The sequence below is a fragment of the Rhinolophus sinicus genome, linkage group LG14 (assembly GCF_036562045.2).
Source record: "Rhinolophus sinicus isolate RSC01 linkage group LG14, ASM3656204v1, whole genome shotgun sequence".
NCBI lineage: Eukaryota > Metazoa > Chordata > Mammalia > Chiroptera > Rhinolophidae > Rhinolophus > Rhinolophus sinicus.
The window spans coordinates 44803116-44820016 of record NC_133763.1 but is presented as its reverse complement, the minus strand read 5'-3'; the positions used below and the strand labels follow the sequence as shown (position 1 = coordinate 44820016).

The 16901-nt window shown below is 38.1% G+C and overlaps 1 protein-coding gene across 1 annotated transcript in view; it reads left to right on the top strand.

Moving 5' to 3' along the window:
• Nucleotides 1-16901, top strand: part of RSBN1 (round spermatid basic protein 1) — a 43589-nt gene that overhangs the window by 19322 nt on the left and 7366 nt on the right. The window contains exons 3-4 of the mRNA XM_019730377.2: nucleotides 8796-8933; nucleotides 9248-9390. Of these exons, the coding sequence (XP_019585936.2) occupies nucleotides 8796-8933; nucleotides 9248-9390 (281 nt within the window). The remainder of the gene's footprint in view (nucleotides 1-8795; nucleotides 8934-9247; nucleotides 9391-16901) is intronic.

Genomic DNA, 16901 nt, shown 5'->3' with positions numbered 1-16901 from the left:
GCCAGAGCTTCTCAAACTTGTCAGGTCCTAAGAATAATCTGTGGTTGTTAGTTCCAAATACATATTAGAATCTCAGGTTCCTCTCATGGAAATTCTGATTCGTTAGATCTGGAGTAAGGCCTGAGATGAATACCTCAAGTAATTCAATTCCTATGATCAGACAAGTTTAAGAAACACCATTTTAAACTGTATACCATCTACCATTACTCTGATTCCCCTTATTTGACCTGTAGATACATACCATCCTCTTAGAATTCCATAGAATCATAAACCCAGGGCTCCTGGAGATAATCTTGTCTAACCTCTACATAGTGCAAATTGTTGTTAAAAATCATGTTTGTATTGATAATTACTCAGGAGCTGTCTCTTCATAAGGTTTCCAGTGGGCCCTCAACATCATCTAGGAAGCTTACTTCTTTTTTCTTTGGTTAACTTGCTTGCCTGTCCTTCATGATGGCTATTCAGACTTTATCCTGAGGCATCTTTTCTGCATTCTCTCCTATTACAATAGAGAAGATGTCCCACCTTCTCCTCAAAAGCTAATCCTGCTACCTGTGTTCTGGATTCCATTCCTCACCTTGCTTAGGATTATTATTTTTTTTAATTGTCACAAAATATACAGAACATAAAATTTAATATTTGACTATTTTTAAGTGTATAATTCATTGGCATTAAATACTTTCACAGTGTTGTACAGCCATCACCGCTATCCATTTCTAGAAGTTTTTCATTATCCCAAACAGAAACTCTGTTTATCTCCCCTTCACATGTAAAGTGCAAATTATATTAAATGAATTTCTTCTTTATATATGTTTCCTTATTTTTAATAAAAGCTTTTTCTTTCTTCCCAGAAGTAAATTTTTATTCTGAATTTGTGGTTTATCATTTCCATACATCTTCTAATATTTTGCTAGGTATGTATGAACAGATACACTACGTACAACTGTTTCGTGTGATTTAATACTTTGTCAGTTGTATATTGCATGTATCCTTCTGCAGCTTGCTTTGGTTCAACATTACTTTTCAGAATTATGTTGATACTTGTAACCCAAGTTGGTTCATTTATTTTAACCACTATATTTGGTATTTTGTTGTGTGCCTGTATCACAGTTTATTTATTCTCCTGTTCACGTTGTTTACAGTTTTGTAACATTGTGTCGCGGTAAGAATGTATATCATCTATCCTGGGATGTATGTCCTGGATACATCCCATATATTGTGTACATGTACATCCTGGGATTTCTCTTTGCCTCTTTTTCCTGTCCTGGGGTTCCATGACCATTGTGTTGCCCAAATTGAGTGACTCAAGTGAGACTTCACATATCTAAAAAGTCTTTCTTTTACTATTACATTTGATGAATACTTAGGTGTAGAATTCTAGGTTGGAGGTCATTTTTCTTCAGATTTATAAAGGCATTACTCCAGTGTCTTCATTTAAGCTTCTAGTGTTGCTATTGAGAATTCCAATGTCATAATGATTCCTGATGCTTTTCAGGGGTCTTGTTGTTTTTTTTTCCTCTCTGGAAGCTTTCAAAATTTCTATGCTGCAAAATTTCAAGAAACTGAGGATAATGTGCTTTGAGATGTGTCTATTTTTTTGTTTTTAAATTTACTATAAAATATTTTAGATGTATGAAGAGCTATAAAGAATAACAACAAACACCAACAAGGTTCTTACTACCTGGCCCAAGAAATAAAACATCACCAGTGCAGTTGAAGGCCACCCCGCAACCCCGATGATTTTCTCAAGTCTCATTGGTGTGTTTTTATATTCACTCTAATGAGCATTTAGGCCTTTTCAATATGGAAATGCATGTCCTTCCATTTGGGTACATTTTCTTATATGATTATTTTTGTTAATTTCCGTACCTCAGCTTTCACTGTTCTTTTTTCTGAAACTTTTATTAGTTGGGTATTAGGCCTCCTGATTGAACCTCTAATTTTCAAAGAAAAATAACAGGTGAACCTTTTATTTTTTCTTTGTCATTTTGTTCTTTCTGGTGAGATTTAATTATCTTCTTTTCCCCCTATTCATTTCAGCTGTAATGTTTTGAATTTAAGAGCTTGTTCTTGTTTTGTGTGTGTGTGTGTTTTAAATAACTTCTTGTTATTTCATAGATGCAATATCTTTCACCTCTCTGAGATATTAAGTGTACTTGTTTTGAAATTTTCTTTTATTCGCTAAGTTGTCTGTTTCATCAAGTACCTTTTTGTTTGTTTTAATTTTGTTTCTATTAGATATGTTCTTCAGACGTTGGGTGATCTGTTTATATTGAAACATAAGTCAGTACAGTACAAACTAATGAGAAACTCTGAACATATAGGTGGAACTTATCGTTTGATGCTGGGTAGGGGATATCTGGCCCCATCATTGTAAGGAAAGCCCCAAATGTCAACACTGAGATCATCTCTCTGGAGCTTCTAATTTCTACAGCTAAGCATCCACCACATTTTGCCAGGAAAGTAGAGTAGGTTATGTGCTGCTAGAATTCGTGGAACTGAATGGAAGTACATAGGGGGATTTCATTGTTAAACAAATAAAACTTTACTTACTTTCTTGATTTCAGTATAATTGTTATTTTCCATACTTGCGCCTGGTATCGTTGTTTCTGTAGTTTCTTTGGTTCACTTTCCCCACAAAATAGATAGGGATGGGGAGGGGACGGTAAGTGGAGGGGTCTCTCGGACCTTGATGCAGGTTTTAAACTCGTCTCCTTTAGTTTTAGTTCCATACTTTGTTCCCCACCTTCTTTGCTACTTCGCCTTCACATGGTTTTTGTTTACTTATATTCTCTTTGAGCTTCTGAGATTTGTAGCCTTTCTGTGTTACTCTCACTTGAGTGAGATTTTGATAAGGAAATAAATTCGGTCTGCTATGTTTAACTATCAGTCCTCTTCACCTTTTCACCTTTCCCAGATTCTTCCCATGAGCCCTAAAACACCACCCAAAAGAAGACTTAAATGAAAAGATGTACTGTGTTCTTAGATTAAGAAGAATCAAAACAACAATTTTCCCTAAATTATAAATTGAGTACAACCTTAATAAAAATACCAATAGGTCCCCCCCTCGGGACAAACAAGCTGATTTTGAAGTTTATATGAAAAAATAAGTGGGCAAAAGTAGCCAGGAAAGCTTTGGGAAAAAAATGCAATCATGGAGGAGTGCCCTATCAGATATCAATACAGTATAAAGATTTAATTATTAAATAAGTCTATACCAGTTTATGAACACTGTCCAGTGAAACAGAAAAGTCCAGAAATAGAGCCAAATAAATATAGGCATTTGATATATAAAAATGATAGCGTCTCAGATCGTTGGTGGCAGAGAGAAGATAGTGTTGGCATCAGGGTACCTATCTCGAATTTACCTTGGGATCCATATCACTGTATATACCAAGCTGAATTCCAAATGGAATCAAAAGATTTAAATGTAGAAAGTAGAGACATAAATGTAATTGAAGAAAAATGAAAGAATTCTCAGAACTTCGGAGTGGGAAAGGTCTTTTTTACTATGACCAAAACAAAATAAAAATTACTGTAAACAAAGTCAATAGCCAGATTATGAAAAATTATTTACAATTCATATCACTGACAGAGGATTAACCTTCCTAAACTATGGAGCTCTAGAAATAGGTAATAGAAATACAATCTGAAAGTAAGCAAGCATTGTGAATGGACAGTTCACAGAAAAAGAAATACAAATGGCCCTTTAATCCTCTTACGTGAAAAGCTATCCAACTTCATTCCTAAGAAAATGAAATTAAGACTAGTAAGACGCCAGTTTTTACTTACCAAATTAGTAAAAATCCAAAAGTTTGATGATGATTCAGAAGTTCCTATTAATGAGGTTGTGAGCAACACACCCTGTCTTACCTTGCTGGTGGGAATGCACGTTTATGGCAGCCTGTGGACGGCTGCTCGGTGTTTCCATCTGAACAATTCTCCCGTGATCCTCTTGCCTCCTCTACCAACCTTTCTTCTTTTCACAGCAGACTCCTTGAAAGGATTGCCTGCATTTGCTTTCCTCATCTCCTCATCTTTCTTCAGACCACACCGATTTGTTTCTGCCTTCATGATTCCTCTGAAATGTCTCTTGCTAAGGTCACCGATGAGCGTTTTTCATCTTCTTACTGGACGTCTCAGCAGCATTTTGATCAAGCTCTTTTTGAAGTATTTTCTTACTTTGGCTTTCGTGATGCTGTGCTCTCTTGGTTTTCTCCTTGACCTCTCTGACGACTGGACAACTCCTTTACATTCTCTTGTATCAGCTTTTCTTCCCCTTTTGTGCTTTTTTTCAGAGTTGGAGCTTTCCAAGACCCCTGCTCTTTGAACTCTGTATATTTTCTCTTGTCAAATCTCTTTTAAGGCTGCAGTTCCAATTCACTGGGATTTATGTCCTCAGTCCAGACGGCTTCTGATTTTAGACTCAGTTGCCTTCTTGCCATGATCCACTTGGGTGTTTCAAAGGTATTTCCTCATGCATTTCTATTGCTGCTGTAACAAAGTACCACGCAGTGTCTTCAAACACAGACTTAGTTTCTTAACTGCTCTGAAGGCTCTGAAGGAGAATCCTGAGGTTGGTTGGTTGGTCTTGCCTTTTTAAGCTTCTAATGACCATCTGTATTTCCTGGCTTGTGGCCCCTTCCTTGTCTGCAAAGGGCAGGCCTGACTCCAGTCTTTCCTTCTGATCATCACATTGCCTCTCCTCTCTGCAGTCACATATGCCCCTGCCTCCTCCTACAAGGACATCTGGGATTCCATTAGGGCTCTCTTGGCTAATCGAGAATAATCTCTCCATCTCAAAAGCTCTAGTCCATTCACAGCTGCGGAGTACTTTTGCCATATAACAGTGACAGGTTCCAGGGATTGGTACCTGTATATTTTTGGGCGCCATTATTCAGCCCCATTATTCAGCCTACCACACGCGCTTCAGGCTCATCGTGTCCAAAACTGAAGATACCACCTCCTCTCCAAACCTGGTCCTCCTCCCCTAGAAAGAGTGGTTTCTCCATCTGGTTGCAAAACGGGAACCTGGAAGACATCCTTGACATTCCTTTCCAGTCTCCAAGTCCTGACAATTTTATCTCCTGGATATGTTTCAAATCTCTTTTTTACTTTATTTTCTAATTAGCACTTCTGCTATTAGATTAGTCCGTTTTTTCTGTTTTGGAATATTATAGAAACCTGCCAACTGGTCTCTCAGAACACCTCTGAGAAAATAAAACAAAAACAAGAAAAAACAAGCCCTTTCCGCCTTAAAAAAAAAAGAAAAAGGGAAATCTGATAACTTTCTTTTTACAACTTTAGATCCTTTATGATTCCCGGAATCCTTAGTGTGGTCTTCAAGGCTCTCCATAATCCAGCCACAGCTCCTTTCTCAGGCTCTTCTTTATCTCTTGTTTTCTGTGTTCAGCATCAATAGCTTTCTTTAGACCCGGAAAGGGTGAAGCTAAAAAGGATTTTACTACCTTTACATTTGTGCTACAGATTTTATCTCAGTATCACTCGGGGGAACATTGTACCCTCTTGATCAGGCTCTTAATGTTCTCGTTCATAGGTTCTTACTCATTCCATTCTGAAGACTTGCCACAGTCTATAATTATATTTGTTTAGATTACTGTCTGCCTCTCCCTCCTAGACTGTAAGCTTCTAGGGACCAAGAACGGGTATAGTTTGCTGCATCTGTGTTTAGGACAGAGCCTGGCATGTAGTGTACAGTAAACGCTTATGAAACGAACGATACTGGCGTTCCTATAGTTTCTGTCCTTAATTAAGGTTTTAGAAATCTACTCTTCTGTGATAAGCTCCAAGTATTTGAAGATTGTTGGGTCCTCACTTTAATCTTTTCAGGTTAAATACTTTTGAAATACTTTTAATTTCTTAATTCTTCCTCCAATTTGTATGGTTTTCAAGTTCACTGATCGTCTTAATTGTTCTCTTAAGTGTACTCTAGTACAGACATTGTTTTTTTCAAGCCCAAAGCTGGGATAATGATCCAGATTATCTCCTGTGCAAAACAGAGTGTTGCCTCCCTTAGTGCAAAGCGTACAAGATACCGGCTAAACACCATTTCAAACAGATCTCACATACACTGGTGAGAACAAAATAAAAGCTGCTCTTTCGAGGATCGAGTCCAAAGGTAAGCAGCTGTGTTCTGTGGTATCATCCAGGATTCCACTTTTCTCCTGTCTTTACGTTTTGCCGTGCCCTTTTTGCTTGGTTGAACCTGGCTCTCCAAAGAGAGAGAGAGGAAGTGGCGAGCAGGGTGCTTACTTATAGACACGCTCTGGACATTGTGTGTGTAACTTACGCTAACATCTCATTGGCCAGAACTTAGTCCTAGGCCACACCTACCTGCCAAGGAGCCCAGCTCAGCTGTGTGCTCAGAAAGTTCTTTTACTGAAAAGAAGGGTGGACTAGATACTGGGGGATAATTTGTAGTTCTCTTGTTTGGCATTAGTGTCACATACTTGGTACCTGGTGAATTTCTGGGCATAAATGCTCCATCTTAAATCCGTTAATTATTTAATCTGTTAATTATTTAAATGCAGCACAAAAGTTAGCATTTATTAAAAATTCTTACTCAAGTGTTAGACACTTAATCAACTTTACTAATACCATTACTTTTTTTTTTTTTTTTTTTTGCCAGAGTTTAAGCTGATTACTTCATTTCTAGCCTCAGCAAATATAAACTTAATCATTCCCCTTTTCAGGTTTACTTTCTTTCTCTTTCCAAATAGGAAAGAATACTTTATAATTATTCACATCACATATTACTTACCCTAGGTATTTGCATTTTAAGTTGTTTTCAAGTTCAGTTGAATTTAGTGGTATTTAAATTAAAAATACGACTTAGAGTACTGTCATATAAAACTATTAATTCAGTCTCACTATGTGTGCAAAATTTAAAGTAATGTGAATTAATTCAAATTAGTAATGCATTAAGAGCTGTATAATCTCAAACCTAGCAGACCAAGTAAATTGAAAGTTACCACATGGCAGTGTACTTTTTCAGGGTTGGTCTATAGTTACGTGAGCTTTACATTGTGATAAGTCTTTAGGATATTTCTCCCATAAGATGCCACCATCATGTATAGTTTGAAAGCCTTTTTAGGTAAAGGAATTTCTGATAATTGGGAATAGTTAGGGGGAAACTGATATTATTGCGCCTGAAAGCACACGATTCTTAGAACTGGCATTGAAGGTTAAATCTCTTTTAATCGTTTCATGGCTTAGAAAAGTTAGAATAATGCTTAGAAAAGCTCTCTTATTTCCCCATCCTTATCTCCATATGCCATGACTGTCCTCTTTCCCAGTCTGCCGCCGCTGGGCCGCAGGCTTTTCATAGCATGATGATTGTACCAGCGACTGGACGGTAACTCATGCAAATATATGCAAGGCAATTCCGACCTGGGCTGTTACTGCTTAAAGGTCACCTAAGGTGATCTTAGGAGTCAGATTTGTAAGGAATTAAGAATTAAGTCCCTGCTATTTGAGAATAAGATCTAAGACCTTTTTTCTGTGTGTATGTGTATGGGTGGAGGTGATGTTAAATTGTCTATGGAAAAAAATAGTGGGTTGATTCTGAAAACACCGCTAAAGAACTACTAGCACAGAACTGTGTAAGAAATACTAAGTAGCCATTTGTGCTTTCTATTGAGGCAAAATAGGTGGCATTTAAAGCAGTAACAATTGATTTTTTTTTAATGTTCAATAAAGGCCTACCTTATAAAGGTACAATTATGCTATGTTATGCTTTTCAATTTAATCTGCATCTTAACTTAAGTAGAAAATGCTAGATTACTGATTCAAGGTGGAAATCCTGGTTAGAATTCAACGTTTTTAGTTTAGTCATCTGTATACACAGGATCTGTCTCTACTCTTTGGAAACAGTCACTCTAAGTTGGAAGTAGAAGTATGTGAATTGACTAAAGGATAATATCAGATTGTATTGAATCAATCAGTAGATTCCATTTGAATGCTAGGATTCTCCAGGCTACAAATTTGTCTAGAATGTGCCCTACATTCACTAGAGAGTTGATATAGAGAAAATGTTTGTGTGTTTGCAAGTAACATTAGACGTCAGAAAAGGTAAAGATCATGAAGGGTGATCAGGAAGGCTTCCAGAAGAACAGAAGTCTTGAACTGATCTTTGAAAGATAAGATTTGGGTTGACAAAGAAGGAGGATATTCCAAGTAGGGCAGATTCAAGAGAAAAATCATTGCAGGTAGAAATGTTGGGCATGAGTTGGGTGGAGATAAAGATCAGCCTGCCTAGGGTGGAGGATCTTACATGGAAGTAGTAACGAGAGGCTGGTTAGGTTTGAGAGCAGCCTGTTATCTGGCCTGATGTGAAGGCTTTCAAGCTGGGAGGACAAAGTGAGTGTGGAGGATTCATCTGACCATGGTCTTTTTTTTTTTTTTTTTTTTTTTGCCTGCCCTGCCAATATCATTGTGTATTTACTGATTTTACCTAAGTAAAGATCACTCTAAAGTGTTTACAAAGTTCAAAGATCATTATTCTCAGAGGAGTGTATCTTAATGTCTTCAATATTTCTTTGAGATGTTGGGATCATAGACTTTCACCTTGAAATTTCTGTTTGTGGCACGTGGTATCAATGTATTTGTCGGTGTGCTAGGATGCTTTTCTGTAACTATTGATTTTATAGTTACAGGTACTGACAGTTGAGCTTTTAGTGTGTAAAAAAAATAGCAACCTTGGAAACAGTGCCCTATTCTAATTCTTTAATTACAGTGTCACTTCAGTCCTTTGTCTCCCTTTGTTTGTATCTCAGGTCAACAGGACATACTGCTGTGGCACCTACCGAGCAGGTCCTATGCGGCAGATAAGTCTTGTTGGAGCAGTAGATGAAGAAGTTGGTGATTATTTCCCAGAGTTCCTTGATATGTTAGAAGAATCACCATTTCTAAAAGTGAGTGTTAATTCATATTATTAAATTTCTGAACGTTACTTAAGTGGACACTTTTCATTAAAAAGTATTAAGCTAATCTTGTCTGTTAAAATGAGATTTTATTCAATGTTTTGAATAGAAATGTTTAGAAAATTATTGGTACAAAGTACTTAATTTCAATTGTCTTTTGTACATACAAATTATTATCTACTATAACATATGTGTTTTCATATATCCATACAAAATAAGCTTCCGAGAGCTTTCTTTTGGGTGGGGAGGTTAACTTGTAAATAGTCTCACGCTGTTTTTAATGGGACTCACTGGTCTGCTTGTAGATGACTTTGCCCTGGGGTACGCTCTCCAGCCTCCGCCTCCAGTGTCGGTCCCAGAGTGACGACGGACCTATCATGTGGGTCAGGCCCGGAGAGCAGATGATCCCGACAGCAGATATGCCAAAGTCACCCTTCAAAAGACGACGGTAAACATTTATTTTTCTCAGATAAACAGGAATACTTTTTTCAGTTGATTATAAAAATGATTGAGACCTGAGCGCGGTTTGAGCGTCATTTGTCCAGGTGACTTGAAGAGCTATCTTAAGTACATCTCCTAGTGGCCAGTTCTCAGTGCAGGCCACTCACACAGTCACCAGTTAGGCATCCTCCTCAAAACGAATTTAGTTTTTACTTCTTAAAACTGATGTCCTAACTGCCTGCAAGACAGAAGTCAAACTCCTTTGTGTGGTCTGGAAGCATCTTTCATAACCTGGCCCCAACAGGACCTCTTCTACATGTATCTGCTTCTGGTCCGCTGCGGTCTACGGCCACACCACCCTGAACGCGGCTGCTCATCTGGTCTGCTCCAGCCACACGGGGTTCGGTTTGCAAACCGTAGTCATCGACAGCCCTGTGCTTTGCAGTGTCCTTTTTACCTGGAATGGCACCCCCTCCTCTGTCTTCCTCTCTACCCGGCAAACTCTTAATAGATTGTCAGACCTTTACTTGGTTGACTTGTTCTTTGTGAAGCTTTTCTTTGTTCCCTTAGATAATTAATTGGTCCCTTCTGTGGGCTCACACATTGTTCTGTTCATTAATGATCTGTTTACACTAAATTTGTTGATCTGTTTTTTCTAAATTTTGAGGTCTTTAAGGACAGACTGTGTTTTATTCTTGTCTGTTCATGACACATGGTAGGTGATCAGTGCTTGCTGAGTGAAACCAATGTCTTCTCCACAATAATTCATATTGGGCTAATGTGTTTTGTTTTTCAGACACTTAAAACACATGTAGATTTGCTCTAGTAGTATGGAAAATCTCATTTAATGAGACTTGAACATGATTTCTATTTGTTTTAGACTATGGAAATAGCAACTGAAAATAAGTACCCAGTGAGTTTTAATGGACTAGTCTAGACCTTACCCTGAAGCTCAGAGGAGAATGATACCAGAGCTAAGTGTGGAATGACCTTAGGTACCTGAGATAATGCATGAAAAGTCCTTTGTGAAAACCTACTGTGAATGCCAGGTGGTGGCCTGGTCAAACCTGGTGGCCCAGAGCTCCTGTGCGTGCTGGGCCACAGCACTGCTCCCACAGCATGGTGGTGAATCTTGAAATTCTAAATTCTTAAGTCCTGTATACGTTTTTGGTTTTGTTCTATTATCTTTCTAAATAGGAAATAACCATTGTTTGTTTCCTGATTATTATAATCTTAAAATAAATTAGATAATAGGTAAAAAGGCAAAAAATACCCATAATCCCACCTAATTTGAGCATATTGACCTTTCAAATTTTAGTCCATATGTACTTTATATGGTGTTTACTTTTTCCCCCTTAGGTTTATGTGTAGATTAAGATGCAGCCATATCATCATTTCTAATTGTCTATGTTGTTTTCACTGTATGGTTATATCAAGATTTATTTAACCAATACTTTATTGTGCAAATTGTTTCTGATTTTTCAATATAAACTGTTTTGACAAACATGACGGGTGTACTAGAGCTAGTTTGTACTGGCTCACAAGCCCTTATTACTTATTAGCCTCCCAGTTCCACACTGAGTGAGGGCACATTAGTAGCTTGAAGTTGGCCATAAATTGGGAGTATTTACACCACAAAATCAGCAAATCAACTACAAATCAGCCATTTCTCCCTGTAGCCAGTTGTTAAACATGTATAACACATCACTAATTGTAGATGGCTTGGATAGCTGGTTGGCTGGTTGGTAGGTAGATATCTTTGTGCATATATATATATATATATATATGTTTATTAGTAGAAATTCCTAAAGGCTCAAAGTATATATACATTTCTTTTTTTTCTTAATTAAAGTTTATTGGGGTGATAATCGTTAGTAAAGTTACGTTAGTTTCAAGTGTACAATTCTGTAATATATCATCTATATATCACATTCGTGTTGACCACCCAGTCAGTTCTCCTTCCATCACTGTATATTTGACCCCTTTTACCCTCATCTACCATCTCCCCCGCATACATTTCTGATTTACTCCCAGAAAAGTACCAATTTATTTTCCCAGCCATATAGTAAGACAGTACGCTTTTCCCCACACCCTCCACTAATATTCTTTTTAACTTAATGATCTCATTGGACAAAAATGTCTCATTTTAATTTGCTTTTCTTTGAGCAGTTTGTATTTCTTCTTTTGTGACTCCCTTTTACTTTTCTTTACCCACATTTCTATTGGGGTGTTTTTCATTTGTAAAAATTCCCCATGTATTATGATTATTAACTTGTTTTTCGTATGTTGCAAATTTTCCTCATTTTTTTCCTTTTAGCTTCAGTTTTTTCTTTCTTAAAAATAATTTTATTAAAAATATATCTAACATACAATATTATATTAGTTTCAGGTGTACACCATAGTCAGTCAACACTTACGTACCTAAACAAGTGACCACCATGATAAGTCCAGCAACCATCTGATACCCTACCACGCTATCACAATATTATTGACTATTTCCTCATGCTGTGCATTACATCCCCATGACTTACTTGTTTTATATCTGGAAATTTGAGCCTCTTATTCCCTTTCACCTTCCCCCATTTTTTAACTTTTCAATTACAGTTGACATTCAGTATTATTTTATATTAATGTCAGGTCTTTGTCTAACCACAGTATAGTGGTTAGACATTTATATGATTTATGAAGTGATCCCCCTGACTAGTCTAGTACGCACGTGGCACTATGCGTAGTTATTACCATATTGTTTACTATATTCCCTGTGCTTTACTTTACATCCCCGTGACTGTTATTGTAACTATCAATTTGTACTTCTTTATTCTTTCACTTTTTTCACCCTGACCCCCAACCCCCCGCCCATCTATCACCCTGATAAATCTAGTACCCATCTGATACTATACATAGTTATTACAATATTATTGACTATATTCCTTATGTTATACCCTACATCCCCACGACCACTGTGTAACAACTTATTTGTACTTATTAATCTCTTCCCCCTTTTCACCCACCCTCCTAACCCCCCTTCAGTTTTTTTCTTTACTTGCTGTTTTTTTCTTTACTCATTCAATGTTTGTTTCTATGTTATCAGGTCTGTCTTTTTCTCTGCGGTTTCTCTCAAGTGGCACGCATAGCAAGGCTTTCTCTCGTTCAGTATTATAAAATATTCATCTCCATTTTCTCCTAGTGCTCCTGTGATTTTAGTATTTACATATTTTATTTACTGTGTATTGATTTCAGTATGGAGGGAGAGATTTAACATTTTTTCCAAGTAGTTAGGCAGCTGTACCAACGTCATTTACTCAATAATTCACTATTCCCACTCATCTGAGGTGCTATTCAATTGTATTTCTGTTGAGATTCAGTATTCTTAAGTGAGACATTCAAAAGCACTGTGACTTTTCTACAGTGAATAAATCAGAACTTAAACACAAATGTTGTCTTTGTGTTAATGAGAACACCCAGTTGCTGAAAATGGTGATATCAATGTGAGAAGCGAATTATCAAGGGCACTGCTATTGAAGATGATCGTTGAATTTATGAACTCAACTAAAAGAAATACATGGCCTTTAAAAAATCAAATGGCATGGTAGGGTTTATAATGAAAAATCCTGGCCACCTTTTCCTTGAGAGGCAAACACCTTTTCACTAGAAGCAAAACCATTTGGTTTTAATGCCTTGTTTTGTTGTAAGACTTAGACAGGAAGTATGTCAATGTCTCCATATAACAGATAGAGATTCCTTCTCTTCAACTGTTTCCACATTTACCCTCGTCCTCTCCACGTCTGCTTTTTGTCAGCTGTGCTTACAGTGTTGAGGTTAATTCATATTCTGCTTTAAAACCAAAATTAGGATTTATATGCTTTGTCAGTAGTTATGTTCTAAAATTTGAAAGCAAATAAGTGACAATACATGTAAGTTTACTGCAGACCCAATTAGTAGGCTAAAAATTTATATTCTAAGGTTCCAATGTTGTGTTATCACTCAAAGGAATAATATACAAAAGGATCTTTCCCATATTTCACCTAGATACTGAAAATCCTGCCCACATTTCAGTTTGTTTCATACGTAGATTGTGATGATTTTAAAAAAAAATTGTTTTCTTTTTCCTAACGTTTCTGATTGCCCCTTTTTGAGGGGAGACATAGACTTTTCTTGACCATATCTCTAATATCGTCTATTCTCTTTATTGCTTACGAACCATTACTTTCTTCTAGAATCACACTGTCTGACTTTGGCTATGACTTTTTGGGGGAGAGTGTTGGTAGTTATCTTGCATTCTGAACTTTTATCATATCCTCAAGAACCCAGCATTTTAACCATGCTCTCTGTTCTCACACATCCCTTTTTTACCTAGAAGTCTTTCGGAGCCCTGTGTTCTCCTGCTTCAACGTGAAAAGCTTATTTCACAGTTGTCAACCTAGGACTTGCCATTGAATGCTTTTCTGCATTAACCTACGATTGTCTTCTTTCTAGGTTCCTTTCGTTCTCTTGCTTGAGGACATTCTCAAGTAATAGACTAAGAAAAGGAAGGTATTCTCAGTCAGTACATATGAAAATTTCTTTTTCTGTCATTAAATATGATTGTTTACTTGGAGTGCAAAGGATGTATTTTCCCTTAGAATTTTTAGCACTGCCTCAGTGTCTTCTGGTCTTAACATCAGTGTAATTTTTTCATACGTAACCTATATTTTTCCCCCTCTCGAAAGCTTAATTTCACAATGGTATGTCTTGGTCTGGGTCTTTCATGCTTATTCTTATGTTTTTTTTTTAATTATTTTTGTTGTTTGGTAGGCCCCTTACGTTTAAAGATTCATGTTTCCTTTCATTTCTAGGAATTTTTCTTGCTTAATTGCTTTGTAATCTCTTCATTTTTCTCTATTTCTTTCTGAAACCACTATTGGTTGAATAGCAGATCTCCCAGTTTGATTATCCACATGATGGGGAAACTGACCTTAAAATGGTTCCCTGTCATGTGGAACTGACCTAAAATGGTGGTCCGAGTGGAGAGAGAAGTCCCCAGCCTAAGCCCCAGCCCACTTCCGCATAACCCCCTCCAAGCCACACCTTGAGCCAATCGCCAGATGACACCTACCCCTTCCCCGACTAAGTCCCCAATCCATAAAAACCTGCTGAAAACCTTGCTAGGGGCTCAGTCTTTTGGGAAGGATCCCGCTGAGCCCGTCGGCATAATAAAGCTGACTCTCCTAACTCTCTGAGTGCCGTTTGGGTTCTTTCCGGTCTTGGATTCTGCAACACTCATACTTTCTATTTATCTTTTTCCTTTTGATTTTGGGACATTTACTTGACTTTTGTCTTCTAACCTTTTTTTTGAATTCTTAAATTTCGGCATTATTTTGGTCTTCCTCTGTTAAGCTGTTATAGGCTGTCTTCACATATCTGGTGATTCTTGGTTGATCCATTCTTACTTAGAAATAAAGCATGAGGCTCATTGAGTGGTCTCCGTATCTTTCAGTGAGGCTTGTCAATAGGTGGTTTCACTGTAGAGTTAACAGGCATAGAACTGGGCATTAAAGACGTCCAAATGCCGCAGGATTGTTATGTAGTTCCATTTGTATTCTATGTTCCCTGTGTGTAGAGAACATGCAAGGCTTTTTGGTGACAGTTTATCAGGATGCTTTTGGCTCCAAGCAACAAAAATCTCGATTCAAACTGGTTCATCAAATAACATGTTATTCTGTGTATCGAAAGCCCAGTTGTTTCTAGGTACATGTGGTCAGTGACCCAGTGTTATCAAGGAACCCAGTGTTTTCCTTTTTTCTGCTGTCCTTCCGTTTGCCTCGGCTTCGTATTCTCAAAGCCTTCCTTACGGTTGCTGGATGGCCATAGTGGTTCTCGGCATCACATCTGGATCGGGTTGTATCTAATAGTAGAGTGTCGCGTCCCGCGTGACGGGAGTTGTGAGGAGCAAGGTGGGCGGGGCAGGGCTAAGAAAAGACAGTCGTCATGAAAAGAGTTTCAGTGGGGGGTGGGTGGGCCAAGGGACCCCCAGTCTCAAGGACTGGAATCGGTCTCACATCAGCTTTTATTAGTTCGGTGGGGAAGTAAAGGAGCTAAAGCTTGTCAATTTCAAGATCTGTGAATCCCATACATCATAATAGGAAAGTCATTTAAGCCAATCACCCTGGCCTGTAGACAGCTGGACCCTAAGTCTCAACTTCCCCAACGGACAAAACCTATATACATATGAGTAGACGGAGAGCACCTCATTGAACCTCTTCCCCTGCAGGTTGTGGGAAGGAATGCAGCCACAGAGGCAGAGGCTTTCCTTAGCCTGAGGAAGGTGGGGGGCTGTGCCCACCTCTGTGAACCCCGTGGGTTCTCCTCTTGGTTCCCACTCGACTGCGCCTGGCTTGAGTTGTTCCTTCCGTGAGGAATCTTACTTGTCACTGACTGTCCAGTCATTTTTCTGGGACCAAACGGAGGCATAAGGTGCAAACACAAAGGTTTAGCAAAGTCCCTGAAAGGATCCATCTTACAGACTCTCCTTTCTTTGGGGACAGGTAGAAGGAAACAAACGGTTAAGCTGTTGCATGGTGACAGAAGAGACTGTCTTTCCTTTTACTTCAGAGCTGGGAAACTTCCCAGAAGTCTCCATAGCAGGTGTCCTCTCATACTGTTAGCCACAATCAGCTCGTGCCTTCCTCCATCAGTCACTGGCAGGGGGTGAACTTAGCACAGTTTATCAGGACTCCCGAGGACTTACTGCTGGAGCCTGTGAATGCGGTTACGTATGGGGGAGGAACAGAGGCTACTGAAAATCGGTTTTCTGTCCGGAAAATACAGACGAGTCATGGCTGCTGGGTGGGCCACTCATAGTCTTTATGGGGGTAAATGCCTGACTGTCCACATTTCTACCCACAGCGTGGCAGGTGATGGGTTTATTTGCAGAATTTCACGTTAATTCCCCCTTTCTCGGTCTTCCTTTATTTCTGTCTAATTATCACCATAGCAGGCCTTTTTTGGCTCTTCAGCTTCTCCAAGGTCTGTCGGGCAGGCCTGCTGCCTTTTCATCTGCCATTCCCTTCTTGTGAATTCTAGGCCTGTGGCTTTCTCTGCTCAATTTTATTAGTCCAAGATACTTTTAATCATTTTCCATCTTCTAGAAATTTGTCAATATTGATCACTCAGTAATTTATTTCCTTTGTTATTTTTTATTCATTACTGTCATCTTTAGATTATTATGTTCAGAAATTTTTGAGCACATAAAAAAGCTGATGATAATATAATAAACACCCATATATCAACAGTTATCAATTCACAGCCAATTCTGTTTCATCTATCCCCACCATCCATTCCCCTGTCTACTCTCCCCCCACCCCTACCATATTAATTTGAAGCGCTTTGCTGTCATTTTAAAGTTGAAGGAGATCATATAGATGTTCAGTTTGCCATCTTGAATTAAGTCTAGGAGAATGTTTTGGAAGTTAAAAATGTTTTGAGAGTTAAAAATGATTCAGGGTAAAGAAACATAGCCTTGAACTTTGAATTGTATTT